This window comes from Leptinotarsa decemlineata, unplaced genomic scaffold (genome assembly GCF_025532065.1).
Source record: "Leptinotarsa decemlineata unplaced genomic scaffold, Ldec_3_MD MMD2_tig00000008_RagTag_RagTag, whole genome shotgun sequence".
Classification (NCBI taxonomy): domain Eukaryota; kingdom Metazoa; phylum Arthropoda; class Insecta; order Coleoptera; family Chrysomelidae; genus Leptinotarsa; species Leptinotarsa decemlineata.
The window spans coordinates 4497280-4521411 of NW_027412537.1; the positions used below are offsets into that span (position 1 = coordinate 4497280).

Below are 24132 nucleotides of genomic sequence, written 5' to 3' on the forward strand. Positions count from 1 at the left end.
TCAAGAACTCTTTTATTTGGAGGACAAACGGTGAAGTCCAACAACGATGCCATCATAAATATAGAAATAATACTTTCCATACTCCCGACGTAGAAGATTCATATATTTGTGTAATGATACTAATCATTTAACAATTTATCCTCAGGAATGGAAGTCACTGAATCCAAAATACCTGGAAAGGGGTTGGTGAAACTGATAGACATTCATTCATAACATGTATTTATTTGAGCTTTCATCGCGATCAAATACAACAAAATATTAAATAAAGTTAAATTTTTCAAAACATAAAAAGAGCTCCGCCGTGAATATCAGCTAGTTGCGTATACATTTTTTGTATTATTCAGTATAGTATAATAATAATTATTGATAAATAGTCATTCAAAAACTTTTATGGAAGATGAGATATTTACGATATACGTATACTTAGTGTTTGTAATTTCTCTGAAACTTGCAGGTTTTCAACTCAACAAATAGTTACGAGAAAATCGATCATTGTTTTTTCCACAACTACAATTTTAGTACTATTACAGTACTTACCAAAATGGCTTTTACGTACCAACAACTATATTTTTACATCTAAAACGATTAGGGACTGGAATATTATTATCGTAACCTAATCAGAAACTAAAATCTTAGTACGTATTACTTTGACACTTTAAACTATCGAATATTTTGATTTTTAGTATCTGATTCGATTTGCTCTGCCCTAAGAAGAAAAGTATACATCCTTAAAATACTGACTTATTTTCACAATATTTACATAGTTTTGTGACTCAAAATTCGTATAACAATTACAATCACTTGAGATTTCTGTTACTTCGCAATAAATATACATAGTTAGTTGTATCACGAACTCCTACCTTTTATTACTATTGGTTGTATTACGATATGATAACATCACAAAATACCGCTTTGAGCGATCATGTCTTCAAGACTATATTTCAATTTTACAAAATAGGAATGTATCTCGCATTGAACACTATTTACACATATTTACTAGATAATTGTTTGGCTAGTTCCGTGTATTTGAGAAATTTTGAGTGAGGGCTCTCCTCGAATCCCCCACCTGCTCCTGGAGCCGGAGGACTCTTGACCCCCGTAGTAACAGAGGCGCTGGAAACGCTGGGTGGCAAAATGGTACTGCTCTTCAAAGGTACACCCGCACTGGACGAACTCGGTTGAGGGTGATTCTTCAAGGCCACCGGGTCGGGTATAACCCCATCTTTAACGAAATGCATTTTGGACAAGTGGTGTCTGTACGCCCCTTTGGAAATGAAAGGAGTATCGCAAAATGCACACTTCATAATGGAGTCAGATGTCATCACAGCATCATTACAGGCCCAACTGAATGCCAAAATTGCCCCCGGGGTGGTACCACCAGATGACGTGGAACTACTAGCTGTTACAGGGTTCACCACAGTAGAAACAGCATGATTTCGATTGTTGGTGTGGGTTTCAGTCTTATCGCAAAGTTTCTGCAAGGCCGCTAAAGGGTGGCTGGACCCACGCTTACTTCCTGTTTGATTCGACTCGGGGTTTGCGTTTGTGCCAGAAAGGCTATCAAACATTGAGCTAAGGGCACCCAAACTTCCACTGGCTCCTTTTCGATCGCCGTTCGTACTCCTAGGAGTACCGGATCGATCACTACTTGCAGGACTGCTCGTAGAATTTCGACAAGGACTATTGGGATGTCCTCCTTCGGACTGTTGTCGAGGACTGGTCAAAGGACTTCTTCCTTTATTTTCGTCTTCCTTGGAAACATCGCCGTTGCTTTGAAAACTGTTTCTTTCATCGTCGTCGTTTTCCTCAACCTCTCGCTTGACTTTAAACTCATGATTCTCACCAGTGGGACCTTCTTCATCCTTAATCTCTTTCTTTAAGACAAAGTTCTCGTTTTTAATTTCATTAGCACCGAGCTTATCCATGAAGGGTGACTTCTCCCTCTTGATGTCGGGTGTTGACCTCGGCGTACTCGTAATGGGTACACCAGGAGGTTCCATTTTGCGTTCCGGAGTTAGCGATTCAACTCTACTGCTACCCCTTTCTGACATGGAACTCGATTCGCTCCCACTCCTCTCCCTCCTCGCGTAGTGGTGTTGTTGTTGTTGATGATAGTTTCTCAATAAATTCATGGTTTGAGCATCGACTAGAGGTTTAGTATAGTCGACACTTTCATCGATCCCGAGCCGTTTGAGGATACTGCTTCCCATTGGAGCCTGAGCGGGACCGTGTCCTGGAAACCCACCGGTTTGTCGAGTCCGAGAATCAAAACTCTTCTCTATCAGTTTCTCAATGGCGTTCAGAACAGATGGGGAAGATCCATTATTGTTTTCGGATGTTCCAGTGGCTTCTTTGGAACTCATGTCATTCACAGGCGATTGTTGTTGGGGTGAAGGTGATTTGTCGTTGGGGGTTTTCATTTTTTCTCTATTGGGACTCTCCGGAGGTAGAATGTTGCTAGACATCAAAGCACTCTTGAGAAAATTCCTCTGGTTACTCGTCATACCACCGACGCATTGCCGAATGTGATCGACAAATTGGGATGTTTCAATCTTATTGCCACATTTTTCGCAAGTTATCCTTCCAGCACCTGTTGGATCTCTCATTTTCTCGAGTAACCCACCACTATCGCCATTTTTAAAATCATGTTGGGCTCTTTCAAGCTCGAGTAACTTTCTGACTGGAAGCGACTTCTTCCTTTTTTCTCTAGTTTGCCTTCTTCTACCACCACTTTCAGTAATTGACCTCATAATATGTTCTTTATAGTGAGAATTTTTAACCATATGGTTGCTCAATTCTTTCAACGAACTGAATGCTTGATCACAAACTTTGCAGGTTAGTACTGCACTTACGTGACTACTTGCTCCCCCTGGTGGAGGATTTGGTCCTGGAGGTCCTGATCCCCCACCACCCTTCGGATCATCACTTGACCTCCAAGAAATGATTTGTTCTTGGGAAATTATATTAGTGTAATGCTGAGTTTGCTGCATGTGGCTCGTCATCTCAGCTAGCGACCTGAAGCTTTGTCCGCACCACATACACTTGAGGATTTGTCTGGTTTGCTCGGCACCCTTTCCCAACCAAACATCCTGCCCTCTAACTAGCTTTCTAGGCAACGGCATAGTTTCCTTAATGAGCATATTGAGATCCGACGGATTTGGTTTGGTTGAGTTCGAAGATGAGGTACTAGTGTTCGTGTTGGAAGGCGAAGTGATTTGCGGTTGAGGAATTAGATTGCTTGATTGCATAGGAGGGACGGGAACGTTCACGCCACAGTGCTTTGCTTCCTTCATGTGTGTTGTCATCGCGGCCAAGCTAGGGAAGCTTTGTTTGCACCAAACACATTTAAGGACGTCTTTTGCCTGTTCAGCACCCTTGTTCAACCAGTGCGACTGCCAGGCGCTATGTCTGTTACTGGCAGAATTTCCAGGGGCAGCATTCGCCATAGTTCTGAAAAGATCATCACCTCCTAACTTACTGAGTTCACTCATTTTCTCTAAAGCTTTAGTGGCATCGCTAGGCGCAGGGGCGATGTGTTTGATTTTTCCATTCCAAAGTTCAGCAGAGTTGTTCTTAGGCGACAAACCTGCAGCTGCTACAGCAGCTGCGAAATACGGCAGATGAGATGCACCAATTGGAGGTGGCCATTGCGGAAGTGCCGGTTTGAAGTCCGTTCTGGGTTTACGTTGGGGAGGTTGCGTGAGTACCTCCTCTGAGGAACGTTTACGACTGCTAACTGACAAGTCGAGAGGTGTACTGCCACCTTCCCCACTTGGGGGAGATTCAGGTTTGCTGAAATTCATTGCATCTGAATCGCTATCTCCTTCATCGCTCTTATTGTGACTTCTTCTGCTGAAATCCAGTATTCCTTCAGCAGATGGGGAATGTAGGGGTTGTTCCACTGGCGAATGGTTGAAACCTCCGGGAGGGGATGAAGATGATGAAATAAGCGGTGAAATTGAGGCTCTAGGAAAATTCGGAGGTAGTGGAGACGTCATCATGAGTCGATGAGATTGTTGAGCTACAGCAGCAGCAGCGTTGAGGTAAGCTGCCATTGCTGCAGATTGTGGCGGCAGAAAAGCCGCTGCGGCTGCTGCCGGTAATGTCGGAGGTAGAGCGACTCCCACTGGACTCAAAGATGTACCGAGGGGAATTCCACGAAGTAGGGCTGCTCTTTCGGACATCATACTTTCTCTCGACGGAGATCGAGGATGAACAGGAGATTCTAGGGACTCGCGTGAGTTGCAGCGAGACTGGGGATTCCTGGAACAAAAAAAAGTTATCAATTTCAAATATTTCACATACTTATTTTTTGAAAAATCAAATATTACTCGACCATATAACAGTTATCATTCCCTAATATGGGTTTTGCTTTTATGACATACTAGTTATACTAGTTAAGTTCGAAATCGAATGAAGTTCGAAATATTCACTCCCAGATTTTCTTTAAGGTGTCGTCAAGAAACGAAATACAGTAGCAATTTCATGAAAAGGTTATTATTGTAATTGAGCTGATGCGTTTTCAATAAATTTAGAACTTGGTGATTATTTTGAAGCAGAAATGACAAACGAATTGAATATGGGTAACCAAAACTTGCTATAAGAATTACTGTTGGAATGGATATAGTATATATTATATAATAGTATATATTATATAATAGTATATATTATATAGTATTTTATTTTATTTCTTACTTTTTTTATAATCTCTATAATCGCTTCAATAATGTTTTTCAGGTATAATTACTACTATTTTTGATTGGCACCGACAATTGAAACATCATTTTGTTTTGGAGTAAACTTCAGGTGAAGCAGAGAAATGAATAATAATCATGACTAATAATAATATTATTAATGGTGATAAAAATAATATAATCGATATAATTGATATTGATAATAATAATAATAACTTTGAAAACCTCGACTTATCAATGCATCTGACTTTCGTTTGCGTCAGGTCGAATTGGTTGAAATCGGAAATAAGGGTTCATCATAGCCCGCGAGAGAAGTTTTTTAATTCCTTATAGCCTATCATAGTCGCGTGGTGGGTATAAAGTTTCTTAACATAGTTGCAGGGCTTGCCAAATTATAAGGTTTCAGCCTATATCCAACGATATAACGCAGCCCTAAGCACCACCTACGGCACTTTTAAGGTATTGACGAGATAACACTGTTACTCTAAGAGGGATATTTAATTCGTTATGATGAATGGGGGGTGCCAAATTCATCGGAACCATTCACTCCCCACCCTCACACTCATGCAAACTAATAAGTCTGATGTAGTTCTTCTTGGCCAACAGAACAACACAATATTCGTGATGAGTTTCAGCTCCGGATGAGAGGAATGTCGTCCGAAAAGAGGAGAACACTTAAAACTCTACTATTATAAGATGGTTATTTTGATTATGAAATGATGCCTTCTCTGCTCTCAAATTACAGAAGGCTGTCATTCTTGGCTCAATGTCCTTGCTTAGGGCACATGATTTTCGGACCCAATGATCACTAATATCACGGTGTGGGAAATGCTCGCAAATTGATGGTGGTGACGCACCTTCCGAATGTATAGAGGTTTCGAAGACAGGGCTTTACCAGATAATAGTAGTAATAATGACAATATATTAACGACAACTATATTTTTATGAGAATATGATTTTTTCTCTGTCAATATGATTCAGTTTGAACACTATTTATAAAATTTAGTGGTACTGAGAATAAAAATGTACGATAAAATGTTTTTGAAGATAATTAAAAAAACTCTTGTGAACTGTGTCACGAATTGCAATGATTTTTAATGAAAAATTAAATTGTCTCAAAGCTATGTGATTGGTATTTCATGTCAATTATAAGCATTTTCTCCTGAACTTATGCATTATTTGGAAGTTCTGCAAGAATTTGATGAATTTTGAAATATTTTGTTATCAATTAATGGTTGTTGAAAACCTGTAATTCAATTTTTTTTAACATAATATGCCAATAATGAGCATTCGTATCTGAACTTATTCATAATTTGAAAGTTCTGTAAGATTTTGAAGGGCCTTTGAAATGTTGTTAATTAATAATTCAGCTGACTCATTAGAATCAATAAACAACTTCAAAAGTACATTTCTCAAATCATAAATAATTGTTGAAAATCTATAATCAAATTTGCAGTTTTGAAGAATACTAAAATTCCAGTTGAAACACAATTTCTCTTTTCAATTGTTATGAAATGTATAGAAATCCGAATTGTCATAGACACGTCCACAAAAAACTGATTTATAATTAAATAAAATTCATTTATAAAACAAATCAATACCTACCCACAAATATTTGGATCGCCGCAAGGTGATCTTGGACTAGTTGGGCTCAAAACATCCCCAGGAGGAGGTGACGAGGCTTCATCTTCATTCGGAGCTGGTGAAGCGGCAGAAGTCGGCGTCATAGATTCAATATCCTCGTCACCTTCAAGTTTTTCACCTTCTTCAGGGGAACCTTCCTCTCCACCTTCCCCTGTAACAAAAGAATAACATAAAGTATAACATAGAATTAAACTCGTTGAAAATAGATTCATAGTAAGTAATAATCATATACTCGTATTTGGGTATGAGGAGCTCTTTCAATGAAGCAGACTTTCGGATAAGTGATCGGCCAGAAAATTATTCCAGGACTTGGAATATTGAAAGCTTTGAATTGGGAGCAGTATAGCATATGTGGTTAAATTACAAGTTGTATCATCATTAACTTTCTAATCAACCTCTCTATCCAAAGAAGTGAATATCAGACCTTGAGGTTATTTCTTATACCTTCTTTCATTGCTGAAACATCTCAGTTGAAAGTTTGCCTATGAAAATAAAATGTGATCATTTTTGCTTCAGTTCATCTGTTCTTCAATAAATTTCATAATGACAGTGCTTTTATCCATTTTCTGGAAGACGATTTAGGATAGGTATCAACTGAGTGTGAATTAACTATAAACAGCTTGTCAAATGAAGAGAAAACTCTCAAAATTTCTACATGGACCTGTCTACTAAATGCGCGTTAGTAGACGATGAGAGCATTCCGGTACAATAATAATCTCGTTTTAAGTTTCAACAGGACAAACAAGGTAAGCGATCACAAATTTTATTCACTGAATGAAAGGAAAAGCGAATAATGGTTGTTATTTAAACTCAAAAAAATGAGGCCAGAAGCTAGTGGTGTGAGTCCAAATACCACTGGAAGAATGTATAGTGAAATAGAAGAAATCGAAGATGAAGAATAAACAGAAATTTCACAGTGGTTTTTCTACGACTTCTTCATAAGAATTGTAAACAAAGATGGCTGCACTTGATTTAATTGTACTTTTGATGTTGATCAATGTAGAAAATTTGAATTTTTTCCTTCATTTATATGAAGTTGAATAAACCAAACATAAACTGCTTCATACAAACTCATCAAAATGTGATTATGAAGATATTAATTTGACCCACTTGATATGTAATCATTTTTCAAGTCTTCGTTCAAGCAAGTATAATAGTTAAGATAATTGGGTATCGAGTATTTATCAAAAAAATCTTAAAAATAGTCAATGAATAAAACTTCTTTGATTCTGTATTTGTCGAGTAATTTGATATAATTCGCCTTAATAATAATACTTTGATATTCCGACGTCTATTTGCGAATAATATATCTTGAAAATGAAAATACAAAATTACAAAATTCATTCATTATTTGTTACAGAGACGAGTGCTAGTTTCCATTCGTTTTCATCCTTTTGCGTACTTTTAACGCGCAGGTTGTGAGAATTCTGAAGCTTCTTCTAAATTTGACAAGCTGCACATAAAAACATTCATTATGATATATATTCATACACACAAGAAAACTCATCGTCATTAAGAAATTTTTTGATCTTGCAAATTTCTTTTCAAATTCAATTTGTACAGATTTTGGTTTCAAAGCTTTCATCTTCTTGCAGGAAGATGAAAAAACTATTATGTACCTCTATATGAAAGGTTTTCATTTCGAAATGATGTGCGATGGTGACGTCTACATTTCTAGTGGGTTTTGATTGGATATAAACCGTATATTTGTTGTATTTATAATTTTTGCCGATAAATAAAATGAATGATTGAATTTTTCGTATATACTCAGCTTATTGGTGTGTTAAGAATCAGACGTTAAAAGGTAAGACCTCGTTAGTCCTCAGCTCGCACAAGTTTCTCAACTTTTGAGAGTTGTCATTCGTATGGGGCCAAAGTTGATTAACGGAAAAAACATGCCTCGATTGGAACAATGTGTTTTGCTTTTCAATTTTTTCGCAATTTTAAGAAAGCCAGAGGTATCAAAAATATTTTTTTCATAGACAAAATTTATAAATAAGAATTAGACTCAAAAAAAGTTTCGCATTTTTTAATTCCATATTTTTAACACGCTTTTATTAGCTTCACCTGTATGTATTTATGTATGTATGTATGTATGTTTGTTTGTTTTTTGTTTGTAACTCTCAAGCTCGGGATCTGTATTTGACAGAATTATTGACATTATTGCTTGATCTATTCGCAGTCACATGGCGCTTAATATAATTCGAACTCACTTTACATGTATTTCTTCATTTGAAAAAAGAATTTTTTTTATCAACACGCGCACCTTCTGCCTTATTTGTAACCCTTCTTTGCGCGCCTGCTACCTTGGGCTTGGTAGCTCCGGAATCGGAAAATATCAATGGTCATTTTTCTAAACAATATACGGCTGATTGATCCCAAAATTCAGATACAATAAATATAGATTGAAAAAAATAAAAAAACGCTTTTATACTATATGAAACTAAAAAATGAAAAATAAATATAGTTTTAAAAACTAAAAAATACGCTTTTAAAGAACATCGAACCAAAAAGTTAAAATATTTTTTTATATAAGCTTAAAACAATAACGAACGAAAAATACTAGTATTAATGTGAAAAAGCGTGGGCGCTATGTGCCATATTTTTTGTATATCAAGCGCACGTAGCTTTTTTCACAATAATACAGGTATTTTTCGTTCGTTATTGTTTTAAGCTTATTTAAAAATTTTTTTTTTACTTTTCCGTTCGATGTTCTTTAAAAGCGTGTTTTTTAGGTTTTAAACTATATTTTTCAATTCCATAAATATCAAGACATTACATAATATAGACAGAAAAAGTAAACGATAATGATATTCAGAACAAAACCAGATTAAGACAATATGTGGAATAACTGGGTACAACCCAATATTTATTAATAAGATAAGCTGAGTTCGAACAAATAAATCATTACTTCACTTTCACCGAAGTAAGGCATTTATCTGAAGTTGAAACATAATTCAAAATAAACCAAAAGAGGCCTTTTTGTGAGATAAAGCTTTAATCAAACCTGGGACGTTAATAAAGTTACCCAATGGTAACATTAAATCATTCAAGAAGTGACATCTGCTGTTTGCCTTGAACTATCACGTTTTCGTCGACCATATACCAGGTGTTGCCGACTTATAATTGATAGCCACACCAGATATTCTGTGTGATTGTGTTTCATTCCAAACGGAACGATAGAAAAAGCCCACTTCATGATTAATAGTGTTGTCAATTATTCAGAATTCCGGAATGTGGGTAATAACTGAAGCAATGGCGATGATTTTTGAAAACAACATTGACTCAATCAACATTCCCGTTGCTATGACGATGACGGAGTGTGATGACATTAATATTAATGGTGCTAATCAACTATTGATGGATACAGAGGCACAGCTTCTTTCAACGGAATATCTCAGGAATACGGAAAGGTATAATGAATATAATTGATTTTATGTATGAACTGCTGACTAATTTGAATATTCATGAAAATTTATTGGAAACATAAAAAGATGAAATATTTCAAAATGTTCACGACAAAACCTTGGAGACTGAAGTATTATTTTTAGAGTCTTCAAAATAAAGAGTTCCTTTTCTATATGAGTTCACGATATACAGTAAATAATTGGTGAGATTCAAATTTCCGAAAAAAATAACTCTCAGTGCTCAGTTAATATCGTTGATCTGCTTGATACTTGATTATTGCAATAATAGTTTCGGAGACGTTGCAATGAGTTGCGAATGAATGATACTTCATTTCATAGTGAGAAAACTTTGAGAAAAAATAAGAGAAAGTTTCTGAGATTGCAATTTTTATTTGTCAAAACTTATTTACATGAATTCAACTCATATTCGAAATGAAATCATGAAACATTGTTCTAGAACAAACATTATTTCCTTTTTTTCAAAAAATTTCAATTCTTATCGTTCAAATATGTAATAATTGAAACATATAATGAACATTAAAATATTCTAAAAAGATGCAAGAGATAAAAACTGAAGCTACAATAACAAATAAAATACAAATTCAGAAAAAAGGTTTGATATTTCTGCAAGTGTAATTTGTATGTCTTATTTTATTTTTGTTATGGTTTTTCTACTTCTTATCTTATTATCAAAACTCTTTCTGAAACAATATTTGCAGATGATACGTTCAAAATGCAACTTCCAACCATTTTTTCAGAAGAGGGGTCAGACTATGCCTTGAATTTCAGGAAAATATAATATTTCTGAAATGACCGCTTTTGGTGCACTAAAAATATAAAAAAATTATATATTTGGTGAAGGTGTCGGTGGCTTGATATATTTAATAACTCAACAGAAAATAAATTCAAATTACATATAAAAATACAGCCGCTGTCTGGATTTATCACGATTTTCATAATACTGATTATGCAACAAGTGAATTTCATAATCTGAATGCTGAATATCTGAGAAAAGTTAAAAGACTTCTTGAGAATTTTAGTAAATGAAAAACTAAAATGTTTTATTATACTCTCAATAAATCTGTAAATGGTGGAACCTTACTTTGACTTTGACATCGAATAAATATCTTTTCAGATTTGTCGACACTTTTCAGGTATAGATAGTTCTTTCTGTACTAAGAAATTATTGTCCTGCAAAAACAGATGCAGTTGGTCTATCCAACGTTCATTAGTCTAGATCCCATATTATTATAAATTGAACTATTATGTCAAGCACAGGCATTTTGTTGCTGAATTTTGTGACTGAATTCTGTTTTCTCTTTAGTATTTATATTTTATATTGCCCCTTTTATTTGTATCGCATTGTGAGTAAATTTATCAATATTATTATTGTAATAAAACAGTATTTCCCTTTTTTTGGAAAATATACTATAATTTTCAAAATATTGTTTATGAGCAAATAAGTTTGTGTATAATAATAATTAAGGAAAAAAATCCTTTACTTATTTTCTCGAGAGTTTATCAAATTATTGTATTCCCAAACTATTTAAAAATATCTGTTTTAAAATCTGTTTTTCCGTTAATCAGCTGCCGCCCCCATACGAACGACAACTCTCAGAAGTTGAGAAACTTGTGCGAGCTAAGGACTAACGAGGTCTTACCTTTTAACGTGTGATTCCTAACACGGTATTTGCTTACAAAATCGGATATTATGGATTCCAATACATTTTTAAACGATTACAATTTATGCACTCCAACATATCCAAGAGTGCTCAACATTTAATGAGTGTATAATATTCGATGAAATTTCTATACGGTACGTTCAGGGGATTTTATTATAAATATTATACATGAAAGCATTTGCTTAAAAGCAAAGTTTTAAAATTATGGGGTTGCACGCATTATGTTCGATTAAGCTTTATGTAGAAGGAATATATGTTATTCTCAGAAGAAGAACATCATAGAGAATACAAACTTGAAAATATTTAGTTTCAGAATCGAAAAACTTCAGGTTTTTTGTGAAATATAAGCATCCTACTAATTGGGGCACCAATTCATATTATTATAAACGAAAGCATTCGTTTTAAAACATAATTTTGAAAAATCTGGTATTGCAAATTTTCATCTAGTGAGATTGGTATACGAGGGATATACGATAAGCTTACTTCTAGGCAAAGTTAACCATAATATATTATTGAACTCAAAAACATTCAAAATTTAGGATTTACGTAAAATAGTAGCAAAGATTTATGTTTATTTCGATCGGTTAAACAAATCTAGGCCACTTAATCGATGTAAAACTTTGTAATGAAAAGTAATCGTCTCAGACTTGAATTCGAGTAGGTTTGAATATTTCAGACAATCGACTAGATGGAACAAGTAATTCCATACCATTACCATAAAAGCCGCCAGAAATATATCAAAGACAGCGCCCAATCTTCGAAGACAACTCAGTTCCGCGACACCATTCTGGAAATCGTTCCAGAAAACAAGCTAACCGACGCGATACCCGAATTTTAACTAAATTCCTTTTTTACGGAAATACCTCATAACTCAGTTTGTTTACCTTCTCGCCCCCACTCCTCCGCGCTGGTGCATGTGTGCTAACTTGGGGGCCCTCCGCCGATGGTGATAGTCCATCGGGAGGGCGTGCACGTATATCTGCCGAGAATACGCTGTCCAAACACGGTCCAACAATGAACAATGGCAACATAAATCAGCGTAATTAGTTTCGGTAAGCTGTTGTATCTACATGCTGAGTTGGATCGTCGACTCATTGGTCGGATTTACTCCGCCTTTCGCTCCTCCACGATGTGCGACTATCCTTCGGACACACCGCGCTTCTTGTGTGTGACTATCACGTGACGGGGTTATGGGTTGTACACAGAGTTGCCACATTACAGGGGAAAATTCATTTATTTGGGAAATAATTGGTGATTTTCAAGTTGGCACCACTCGATAAATCCTAATAGATATCCATTAATAGTACCTATATATATATATATATATATATATATATATATATATATATATATATATATATATATATATGCGCCTATCGGAAGTGTTGTAACTTTGGATAATGGACTCGTCTACGAACCCTTTTCTAAAAAACAGTGTTGAAAATAGCCGTTATGCTTTTGTTCGTGTCATATTCTCAAGTCCCATGATTTGCAAATGATCACTTCCCTACCTACTTCATATAAGTGTCATTGAGTCCAAAGTCATTTGCATTTGCTCAACCAATCTCGAATCTTTGAGAATTTTCCAACGATACGTCATATTCCTTAATGACGAATAGCTCAATTGAAAAAAATAGGATTAGGTATTTCAATAAAAGTCTAAATATGAAATTCTTGAATTTTCATCATACCATATTATCAAAGAAATTCTTCAATATCTTCAAAATTGATTCCTACCGCCATGGTGATGATACTATCATTAATAGACAGATCAGAGTGAATTCAGGTGTTTATGAAAAAATCAAACTTCTGAAGGAATTTTTGGAGCCGTTAAATGCCTATCGGTGATATTTTCATTTTCAGAAATGACTCATTCAATTGGAAAGATGTGAGTTTCAGAGAGTCGAGTTTTTCGCGTTTGAATTCAGGAGAAATGGCTTTGCAGTGAGTGACTTTTTTATAATTAACAAGTATCTGATAATAGAGAAACAACGTTTTCATGTTATTCTTATTCGTTCGGCAACTATTTTACAAACATAAATACTCATTACAAACAGATCCATGGTCAGACATAATTGTTCACAAAAATGATGTTTTGTTTCACCCCAAAGCAACGAGGGGTCTATCCGGGTCTATCCCGTCAATGAAAAGTGAGTGGCGCCCAATATAGTATAGGAACATATGGAAAATTGTACTATCCTGAGCTCATTTCAAAACTTGTCGTATATTATATAGTTTGATTACTGCTTTACAAACTTCATCTGTACTCTAGTCCTACTACAGAGGGGTAAATGGATACGCGTAATGAGCTATTGAATAAGTTGCTACCTAGACCAATTATATACCATTCCTCTCCACCACTGATTTCCTTCAGCAGCGGATTGCTACAAAAGTATCGTAATGCCCCATGTTGATACAAGCGTGTTACATCGACTATCAAATGACGGCATCGCACACAGTTCCTCGAAAACATAGAGAAAAGAAGGAGAAGAGGAAAGGATCGAGCTTCTTAGAGATGTTCAGCAAGAGATCTTTCATATGAACGGGTTTATGTTGCATGGTTTTGTAATGATGAGCGTGCATTTCATTTATACAGATCGACTTTTCAAAGATCGAAGCCGATTTTATTAATTGGGACTTCGTGCTACATGTTGACATTGCATACCTACCACTTTGTGATAGATACAAAGTATGCATTGTAATGCAGATGAAAAGAGTTTCACGATATGCATAACATATCGTGCATGATTTATCTTCATTTTACGAAGATTTCTGGATATGTGATAATTCTTAAATTGGTCTATTGTAATAATTGAAATAGTATTGATATATATGATGATGATATATGATGATAAATGATTATTTCGTCGTCTTAGTTTGCAATACAAAGTGGTTTTTTATTTCTCTGTTTTACTGCTTTTATTAAACCATAACGATAACTATTGCAAAATGCCATAACTCATTATTTTCTTTATAGCAATTCGAAATTGTATCTGTTCTTCTGTACAAATAATGAGTGGGCCACCATTATTTTTAGAATTTTAATTAGTGAGCAATATACAATGTAAACCATATAAACGAAACAATATTGCACAAACTATATGTAATAATAATACAAAATATCAGATAGAGCTTTCACTTAACACTAAAGTTTCAATTTTATCATCATTGTTGCCGAACTTCCAGTTGTTTCGAATCGATCATACGATATATTATTTTCTTCTGGTGAAACAAACGTTTCCTTTTTGTTATAAAATTAGTGAAATTAGTGCTGATAACTTTGGTTTGAAATCTTGAATGTTTTGCCCCATAATGTTATTTTTTTTATATAGAGGTTCATATTTTAAAAAAAAGCGCATCTCCGGACTTCCGACAGAAGTGATAACTTGAAGTAATCTGTCAAAAGCAATGTTAAAATATGTTTTTTCCGATAACCATCTGTCGCACCTCTACGAACCCTCAGAAGTCGAAACTTTTGCGAGCCAAGGACTAACGAGGTCTTACTTTTCAACGTGTGATTCCTAACACGGGTTGAACGATAGCAAGTAAAAATTGATCGTTCAGCTTGCGGCTTGAACTACCGACTCACACATCGAACGATTGAGAGAGTGAACAAAGCACCCACGTCGAACCGCCCGGCTACCGACCTAAGTTGTACTATTTGATATTGAAATCGTTTAACTTCAGGAAAGCTCGGGTTATTACTTAAATTTTATGTATATCAATATGATAAGGCAAGGTAGGTACATATATTATGTATTATGTACATATATTATAGCCACGATAAGCCAATTGCTACTTTCGTAGAAATAAATAATGATACCAATAATGTACATGCTTCATACACAAAATCAGTACCATCATTTTCAGCTACGTTTCACATAATAAAAGAATATTACGAGCTAGCTGGTTAGATTTTTATAATACTGTCAACAGTATATCTCTACGCTAAACACTGAGTGTTTGTCCGACGAGAGAGATGGAGCCTGCCTCCGCTAACGTATGCGTGAGAGAAAGAGAAGTCAGACTGACTGGCGCTGTAACGCGTCAGATAACGAAGTGGTTTACCCTCTCATAAGAAGTTATCACTTCAAAAATCTCTTCTACCAGAGAGAGCTATAACGATAAATATATTGATGCTGGCGATTGCCCTATTGGGATCTGTCATGAATGTAGTTATTTCTGCTACTGTACCTAGATGCTCTGTCCATGGATTGTACTTACTTGTATGTAAAAAGTGATAACAAAAATGAGTGCAAAAAAAATTAAAGTAGGTAAGTATATCTCCAGCTATTTTTTCAATTCAAAGAACCTCAACATGATCTTCCGCAATTACATAATGAAAGAGAAATTTGACTTGCGATGAAAGGTTTACCACTGACTTGACAATTTACTTTCGTTCATATAAATAAGGCATCATTTTAATAGACACTAATATTCGACTCTTCACATCAATGACATCGATACTATCGTATTATTTGCAGTGTCATCGTCTAATGACAATGTTAAGTTAGTCAAATAATTTGACTTGTACGCAACTTTATTTTCGAAAATATCACAAAAATGACAAGCTTTCACAATAGCCAGAAAAAATATCTCATCTCTCCACTCTATTTAGTACTCACGTGAGAAATTTCAATGGTGCCCAATTCTAATTTTGATAATCTCATACAAAATTATAAAAAAAGTACAAAAACCAAGCGAATACAAGATTTCTATACAGCAGAGATCTTGGCCACAGAAAAAGCACTTCTCTTGTTATTTAAACAAAATATATTTTTTCCGTTAACCAGCTGTCACACCCCTATGAACGACAACCCTCAAAAGTCGAAACTTGTGCGAGGATTAACGAGGTCTTACCCTTTAACGTGTGATTACTAACACTGATAATGATACAATAATTCCAAACTCCAAATCTACCCTCAAAAAACATTCATTGCCCCTCAAAAACAGGTATATACAGGTAGAAATACTCTTTCAGTAGTGACAACATGTGAAAACAGGCCAATTAATCAATGAATATTACATAATAAATACTATAGGGTGACAAAGCTTGATTATCTGCAAAGTACATATGAAGTACATATTTTGAACTCATTCATTTTCATACTTCATACCGGAAGTCTAGTTTCAAACTTTTTTCTAGAAATGAAGAGTTTTGAATTCATGCCTGAAAACTATAAAATCTTCTGAATTTTGAACGATCTGGCAACTGTGCCAAGATCTTTCGCAGACTTCAACGAACAAGCTCACGTAGTGGACGGCGCCTTCGCGATTTCACCGCGGCAATTATTTCGTCTTCCCTGCAGCATTTTAATGTAACATTATTACCGTTGCAACCGACATTGCCATTCTGTTTTACGAGACGTTTGATTGATGTTTGAAGGCTGCCTCAGAATTTTTTATTTGCATATCGTTTGCGATATGAATATGCATCGCGAATTATGCACCTGACGCGTCGAGGTTACGGACGTGTCGACGATTTACAGTCACTTTGCGGATCATAGAATGTCGTACGGAAACAATTGTCTGGTACCCATGCAGAGGCATCGTCCCTGAAGGAGACATAATCAATCAATCAAAATATACTTTGTTGTCTTGAAACATATCTTATTGACAAAGTCTATGAAGTAAAAATACAGAAAATACTTAAGAAATATGAAACATGAAAACAATCTAAAATTTCCAACAGCACACAGAACATTAGTATTGATAAAGAAATCACATCCACAAAAAACATCAAAATTAAAAATGAAAAATCCAACAAGAAATATTTCACGAAGATTTTCATCAATAAAAAAATATAAATTATGATGATCAGTTTCAGTTTTGTCAGATATAATAACAATACGTAATACCAATTGAACCTGTTGAAGAACTATTGAGCGGTATACAGGTTCTCCCAGAATTTAGTTGAAAAACGGTATCTCCTTCATTTCTAAAGCTAGAAAAATGAAACGAGGGCGGTTTTGGAAGATGTCAGAATGGCTTTCTAAGACCATCTTTGAAATCGTTTCAACCATTGCAATTTCTAAGAAACTACCCCACACTTCTTTCAATCGGCACCACTAACAATTGTATACTTCACTCGAATATTCCTGTCATTGTTACTACAGAGTCGCAGACCCAGGACAGAGATATCAACCTGCCTAGGAACCTATGCGACAGTACTTCAAGCGGAAGATTCCAACTTCATACACAAGTCAATAAAAATATTCTCGGACAGTCAAGCGACGTTGGAAGCTCTTGGAACCTACCGAGCAACGTCTGAATTGGTAGCAAATTGCCAACAACGACTCTCCCGGTAGGAAGACTTAACAGATTGTCTCAGGTCTGAATTCCTAGCCATACTGGCATGAAAGGCAATGAGGCTGCTGACTATCTTGCGAAGGAGGGTGCTTCAAGCAGCTTCATTGAACCAGAACCTGTCATTGGCGCATCGTTTCAGGCTTTGCCAAACAAAGATTGAACACCTTAATGGCCAGAAGATTTATGGAATTCTAGCAGAATCTTCCAAGATTGGCTCACTCCAAGACGTTTATTCGCCTTTCGAAGTTTGATACCAAACAGTTGTTGGACCACAGTATAGATGAACTACGATGTCTAACAGGCCTTCTTACAGGTCACTGTCATCTGAATCATCAAATGCAGAGACTCGGACTGTCGGAAGACAATGTGTGTCGCCTCTGTTTGGAAAATGGTGAAACAGCAGAGCGGCCTGGCTCTCCAGCGGCCTGGCCCGCTGGAGAGCGAATCAGGTTTTTAGAGTTCGGCAGAGCCGTACACTTACCATCTGACCTGAAAGACCACTCACCATACAAACTAATCGGCTTCGTTAAGAGGCTGGGTTTATTTGATCAAGTGTGTGTGAGCCACAATAAAACCTTGCGGGTTGCAGTGAAGAGTCGAATAGACCCACTCACTATGGACCTAACCTAACCTAACCTATTACAAAGAGGTGAAACTTTTCATAATTGAAATGCCCTATCAAGTTATTTTTAAACAATCATCTCTTCTCACCAGATAAATACAATTTGATACTCTATGATTATAGCAAATTTGCTATAAAATGTTTCGCGTTCCATAACGCAACAATCAATTGACAGAATTAGTAACACATTCAAAAACATAACCACTATGGAGAATTTGAGTTGAGAATGTTGAAAACCAACGCATATTAATACAAAACTAATAAGAACCATGAGAAAATGAAGATTATAATATCCGGCCTATATATTTTCAATAATGATAGTAATGATGACGACGATAATGAATTGATTGAAAAGACAGACAACCAACAAAAGTTTATTGTTTTCTGAAAACCCACCCACTACTGGTAGTCACGTATCGAGTTGAATGTGATATACTTCAAAAATTAACATACTCCCAAGGTTCCATACCTAATTACCATATATTTCCAATCATTTTTGAAATGTCAAAATATTGCGTGTTTAATTTCATTGTAAACCAAACCAGTATACTTTCACTGGGAAGCGACTGACACTACTGTCATTAAACAAATCACTTTGCTCTGACGAAATCCTTGTGTGGGTATTTGAATCATTGCTTTAATGATTTAAAAAAACATTTACGAACACGAAATTAGCATTTCAAGATATGTCTCAAAAATTACAAAGTTATTGCAGGAAATTATTCTTTGTTTCACATCAATGCATTCAATTATTTGGGTTACTTGCAAGAACATCTCATTTATATGATTTCCTGGAGATAAAAAGATCAACAGACAGTCCACATTAAGTGTGGACACTATCTTCTACTGGTAGTTCTATTCAGAAAAAACGAACAATAATATGAAAAAACAAGAATTGGAATAGATTTATTTTATTCATCATCTATTCATTCGCAAAATTGAAAACCGTCAGAGTAATATTTATGTAAATCGGGAACGGAATGTACAGAAGATGAATTAAATACAGGTTGATGTACAACTTCTATAGCTTTGTTTCATAATAATTCATTTGGGGAGTTTCTTTTCTTATTTGCTTACGAATATGTTTTCGTTAACTGGGCAGAGTGTTGAATAATATGTTTCCGGGAATCAAGCTTGTGTGGATTTCGATCTCCAAAATCCTATTTGTGCTGTAATATTAGCGCACCCACTGTTTCCAAAATATATACATAATGTATACTTGATAATAACGACATTTTTGAGTTGGATGATTCAATAATCGACAAAAATCATACTTAACACCCGGTTTTTTTCTTTATAACTCATATATACAATTTGAGTTGAGTGGAAGAACAGGAATTAGACTAATGCACTCTTCCCACGTTTCCTGGTTTCACCTCATCAAATCTGAGTTAGTAGAACACGAAATAACTGCTGAAAAGCTGAACAAAAACCACTCTACACAACTGAAAAAGTTCTTTTGTTTCATCATCGAAATCATTGAAACGGCGCTGCAATCGCTTGTCTTTCGACCGAAACTTTCTTTCAGCGATTCGTATTATTTTCAGACGAATAATAACCATCAAACAGCTCAATAGTGTCGTATCAGTGTACATTAAAGGAATTCAGTGGCGTTTGGGACAGTAAATTCAGGGAAACGGGAATTGTAGGGTATGTTTTGTGCTTTAACGTGCTTTGCTGTCGTTGGAGTTTTATCAGAATGTTGTTAGTGAATACCCCTCCGGCGTGGACAAAGCCAAATGGGGTAGTAAATTCGAGCCGGCATCATGTAACAATGTAATAGGGCCGTCGTGAGCCGGACCCAGGACATGCAGAAAGAACAGGAGTGTTAGTAATGGGCCGGTGGAATTGCTGCAGAGTGTTCAAATAGGACATTATGTTATAGTATCTAATCTTTTTGGATGTACTCATTCACGAAATGGGCCCGATGATTGTAAATTAGATGCTATAACAGATGAGTATTCATTCTCAACTATTCAGATTGGATGAGGAGAAGAAACTTGTAATTAACACACAATACGAAGATAATTATAGACACTCTCTGTGAAGTATGTATATAATCATTATTCTACATTCAGGATTGATTCAAACTTTTGTCAAAATTTGTCAACGTAGTGCCAAAGGAGGAGACTTGTGGTTAATGCAAAAAACGTTCTAATTCATTTTTTTCCAAGAGAGTTGGTGAAATATTCAATTGTTATTAATATGAAGATATGCCTTTCACATCGACCACGGGTTAAATTGACAGCGGTTTCTATGCTTTTATGCTACTGAGCGAAGTATACCTGTCAGACGATTATTATGCTCGTGCAAATTCTGTTTTTTTATAAGGAGATCTACTGGAAAGATTAATTGAATATAATTACAGTTTTTGTCACTTAGGAACGAATTATTCGTATGCTTCACAATCCGAGTCGTAATGATTCACGTAGGCCTGTCAAACAAAAACAGATACTTACAATACTATTTTTATATACTGGGCTATTCAAATTCGTTTCTGTACATGGGGATCTAGTAAACGATAAGAGATAGAGTGTCGGTTAGAATGTGGCAAAGTTGCGTATTTTAGAGTCATATTCAATGATGTACAAAAATCGAATAAAGCTCTTTTGGTTCTTGAGATATACAGGAAAAACCAAAAATTCCCAAATTATTTTTTTGCCTATATCTTCTTTATTCGCAGACATATTGAAAATCTGTCCACATTTTGCTGTCCACATATTCTGATAACCCACATCAAGTGCCAATAGCAAAATGTGGACAGAATTTCAATATGTCTGCGAATAAAGAAGATATAGGCAAAAAAATAATTTGGGATTTTTTGGTTTTTCCTGTATATCTCCAGAATCAAAAGAGCTACATTCGTTTTTTTACATCATTGAATAGGTCTCTGAAATATCTCTTTTCGTTTACGAGATCCCTATGTACAGAAACGAATTTGAATATCCCTGTATAACAGTTCGCTAAAAAAGTAATCTTGTATTAAAAGCTAATTTTCAATATCATGGTCAAGCAACAAGAAATATGAATCTTATCAAATTACAAGAATATCGTACAAAGTAATTGAAAAGACGCCATCTCTAACAGATCCAAAATATTTCAATTGTCAGTATAAAAAGTGAAGAATCAATTTTAGTATTCGAATGGAGAATCATGTTTCTTGTATTTTCATAATTCTTATGGTGAGATTGAATATCAACATAATAGTTTAGAATTATATTTCAAGTCCGATATTTCCTATTTCGTTTTATATGTATGTATAAATACTCTTTACCCATAATTTGCTTTTGAATTTTATTCGGCCACCTTTATGTGTCAAATTTATGGACGTTAATAATCAACTATCACGAATTGTTCAAATTGTGTGATCGTTTCTTATTGGGTTAGCAGGCAAAATATCCATAAGTTTCGAACCAATCACAATCGACCAGATTCAAAACTCACTACATTCGAGCTATCACAGATGAGCCAATTCAAAACTTTACAGTTGCGTTCCAATTATTTTGAATAACAAGCAAGTTTTGACAATTTTCAACTTCGCAATATGTTCGTAAATTTCAAACTCAATCATTGAACTGAGCTTTTCGTTTTGAAATATATGATTTCTAACGAAAAATAGGAATTGAATATTGGCGAAAAAATTCATGTTTTTCAAACGTTTATTACTCACTAACAAAATGAGAGTACCTTCTCAGAATCTAATATGAATTATTAATTCGTAATTTTCTTCATGAAGTCTCAGATGGGTTTTTCAACCATTAAATAATTAAACAATTCAAAAATAGAAAAAAATTTAATGCTTTTTCAAGCTGCTTTTCGTTATGGATTTAAATGGGTTTTCTCTTATGCGGAATATTAATGAATACATCAATATTATTCCAAAATATTCGTGTTACAAACCATAGCACTCGCGAAAAATGAGCCGCCGAGCTCATGTCAAACTTCATTCCCTTGTTGAATAATATGCTATTATTCAATAGCTGCATGCAATTGGTGAACTAATTGAGATTTGAAAAACCCACAGCAATGCATTTTAATTTCAACGATGGTTATGAATCTGAATTAAAAAGTATCTATTGAAATATCGTTCATTTCATGATAGCACATTGTTCTTGAGTTGTTTTTGTTTGTTGATTAGTTTTGCCCATAATCGAAGACAATTTTCAGCTTTTAACAGAGGAATAAACACATTATTTGTGTGAGATATACCAAGTAGCAAAGAAGTCGGCAGCGATAAGCTGGACCAACACCGTACGTCATTGATTTTATCAACAAATTGTTCATGTTAAAGGCCAGTTACACATAGTCGTTCGGTTCGAATCCGGCCGATTCTATAAATTGGCGAAGATCGGATCGGCATCCATAGTCTCACATTCATTAACAGCCATCAGATAGGGTGCTCGATATTGAGGTTCGCTTAACTCGTGCCTGCTGTTCGTATTCGCGTTTTTCAGAATTCCTGGAATTAATTGCGCTCCTGTGGCACTGACAGACGGACAGAGCCCCGATAAGGAAGTTACTCGGCTAAGAGGCGGCCACACCAGATAGCCGTAGTGAGGCGTAAATATGCACAGGGGCGCACCGGTATGTGTGAGTACTGTCGAGGAAAATAATGATTGATTTCATAAGATATGGTGGTGAAGAAATGATGGATGCTTTTATATTCAAGTAACACTTTGTTGTGGGATTTTCACTGAACTGTTTACGAATTCGCAACAAGTGTTTCACTTTAAAATAGCTTCCTCGGGCCAATATGAATGAAATTGAAATCTACGGATTTAGAGGTGACATCTTTTTGTAATTCAATTAATGTCTCTCGGATTGAAGGCAAATTCACAAGTTTTGCTGACGACACATCTATACTTTGGCACTAAAAATTAGGTTGGAACATGATATAGGCAAAGTTGAACAATTGTGTGATGCCATATCCTCTAAATGTAATCTGGATCATATAATTCTTGAAGAATATATCATCGATCAGTAACAAGAGAACAAATTTTTAGGTCTCGAAATAGACAACAAATTGAAATTTGGGACGCATATTAGTATTAGATCTATCTCGAACTCTCTGGACTATTACTCAGCCAGTAAAGCATACTTTTGATTTAGTGAATACCACTTACGTTACGGATTTTGTTTCTGGGGGAGCGGCTGTCAAAACTTATTGACTCAAGTTTTCACAACTCAAAGAAGAGCAGTGAGATTCCTGACCGGAGCAAAAGTTCAAGATCCCTGTAAGCCCTTTTTTTGACTCATCACATCTTAACAGTCTATTATCTCTTTATTTCAAAAATAGTCTGCTTAATGCACAAAGATAACATCTCAAACTCAACTCAAAGTTATGCTGCTCGTCTTACATTCAGTATTCATCTTCCCATCCCGCCATCAACACACTTTAAAAACTCGATTCTTCATAGCAGCAAAAAATATTTCAATAATTTTCCCCTTTCAATCAGAAAGTTAACCTGCCACACACAGTTTCGAAAATAGTAAAAACACTTCTGCAACTATAATTTGCGACTAATAGTTGCAACTTATAAAATTTATTATCACAGATATTTACCATAGAATTTTTGAAATGTGCTTGAACCATATTTATATTTTGTGTTAATTCTTGACCTTTATTTTGCTGTTAAATTTCAGATTGTTTTAGTTCTTAAGCCTGCTTTGTCAACAAAACCTAAACTTTGATGACAATAAAGTATTTCTCACGCTGACTCAAACTCATTCGAAAAACTACTCGTATTCTCTTTGACTCTTTGAGAATAGGTCCT

At 35.3% G+C, this 24132-nt stretch overlaps 1 protein-coding gene across 4 annotated transcripts in view; it reads right to left on the reverse strand.

Annotated features, from left to right (window-relative positions):
- Positions 1-206: 206 nt before the first annotated feature.
- Positions 207-24132, reverse strand: part of tio (zinc finger domain-containing protein tiptop) — a 410169-nt gene continuing 386243 nt past the window's right edge. For 2 of the 4 annotated variants that reach the window (XM_074170891.1, XM_023162547.2), the window contains exons 2-3: positions 6300-6489; positions 207-4263 (exon numbers count right to left, since the gene is read on the reverse strand). In XM_074170891.1, coding sequence (XP_074026992.1) covers positions 984-4263; positions 6300-6489 — 3470 coding nt within the window. In that variant the 3' untranslated portion in view covers positions 207-983. Of the gene's footprint in view, positions 4264-6299; positions 6490-12136; positions 12245-24132 lie in introns of those variants that run through there. The other 2 variants (XM_074170892.1, XM_074170894.1) reach the window with 2 other exon arrangements.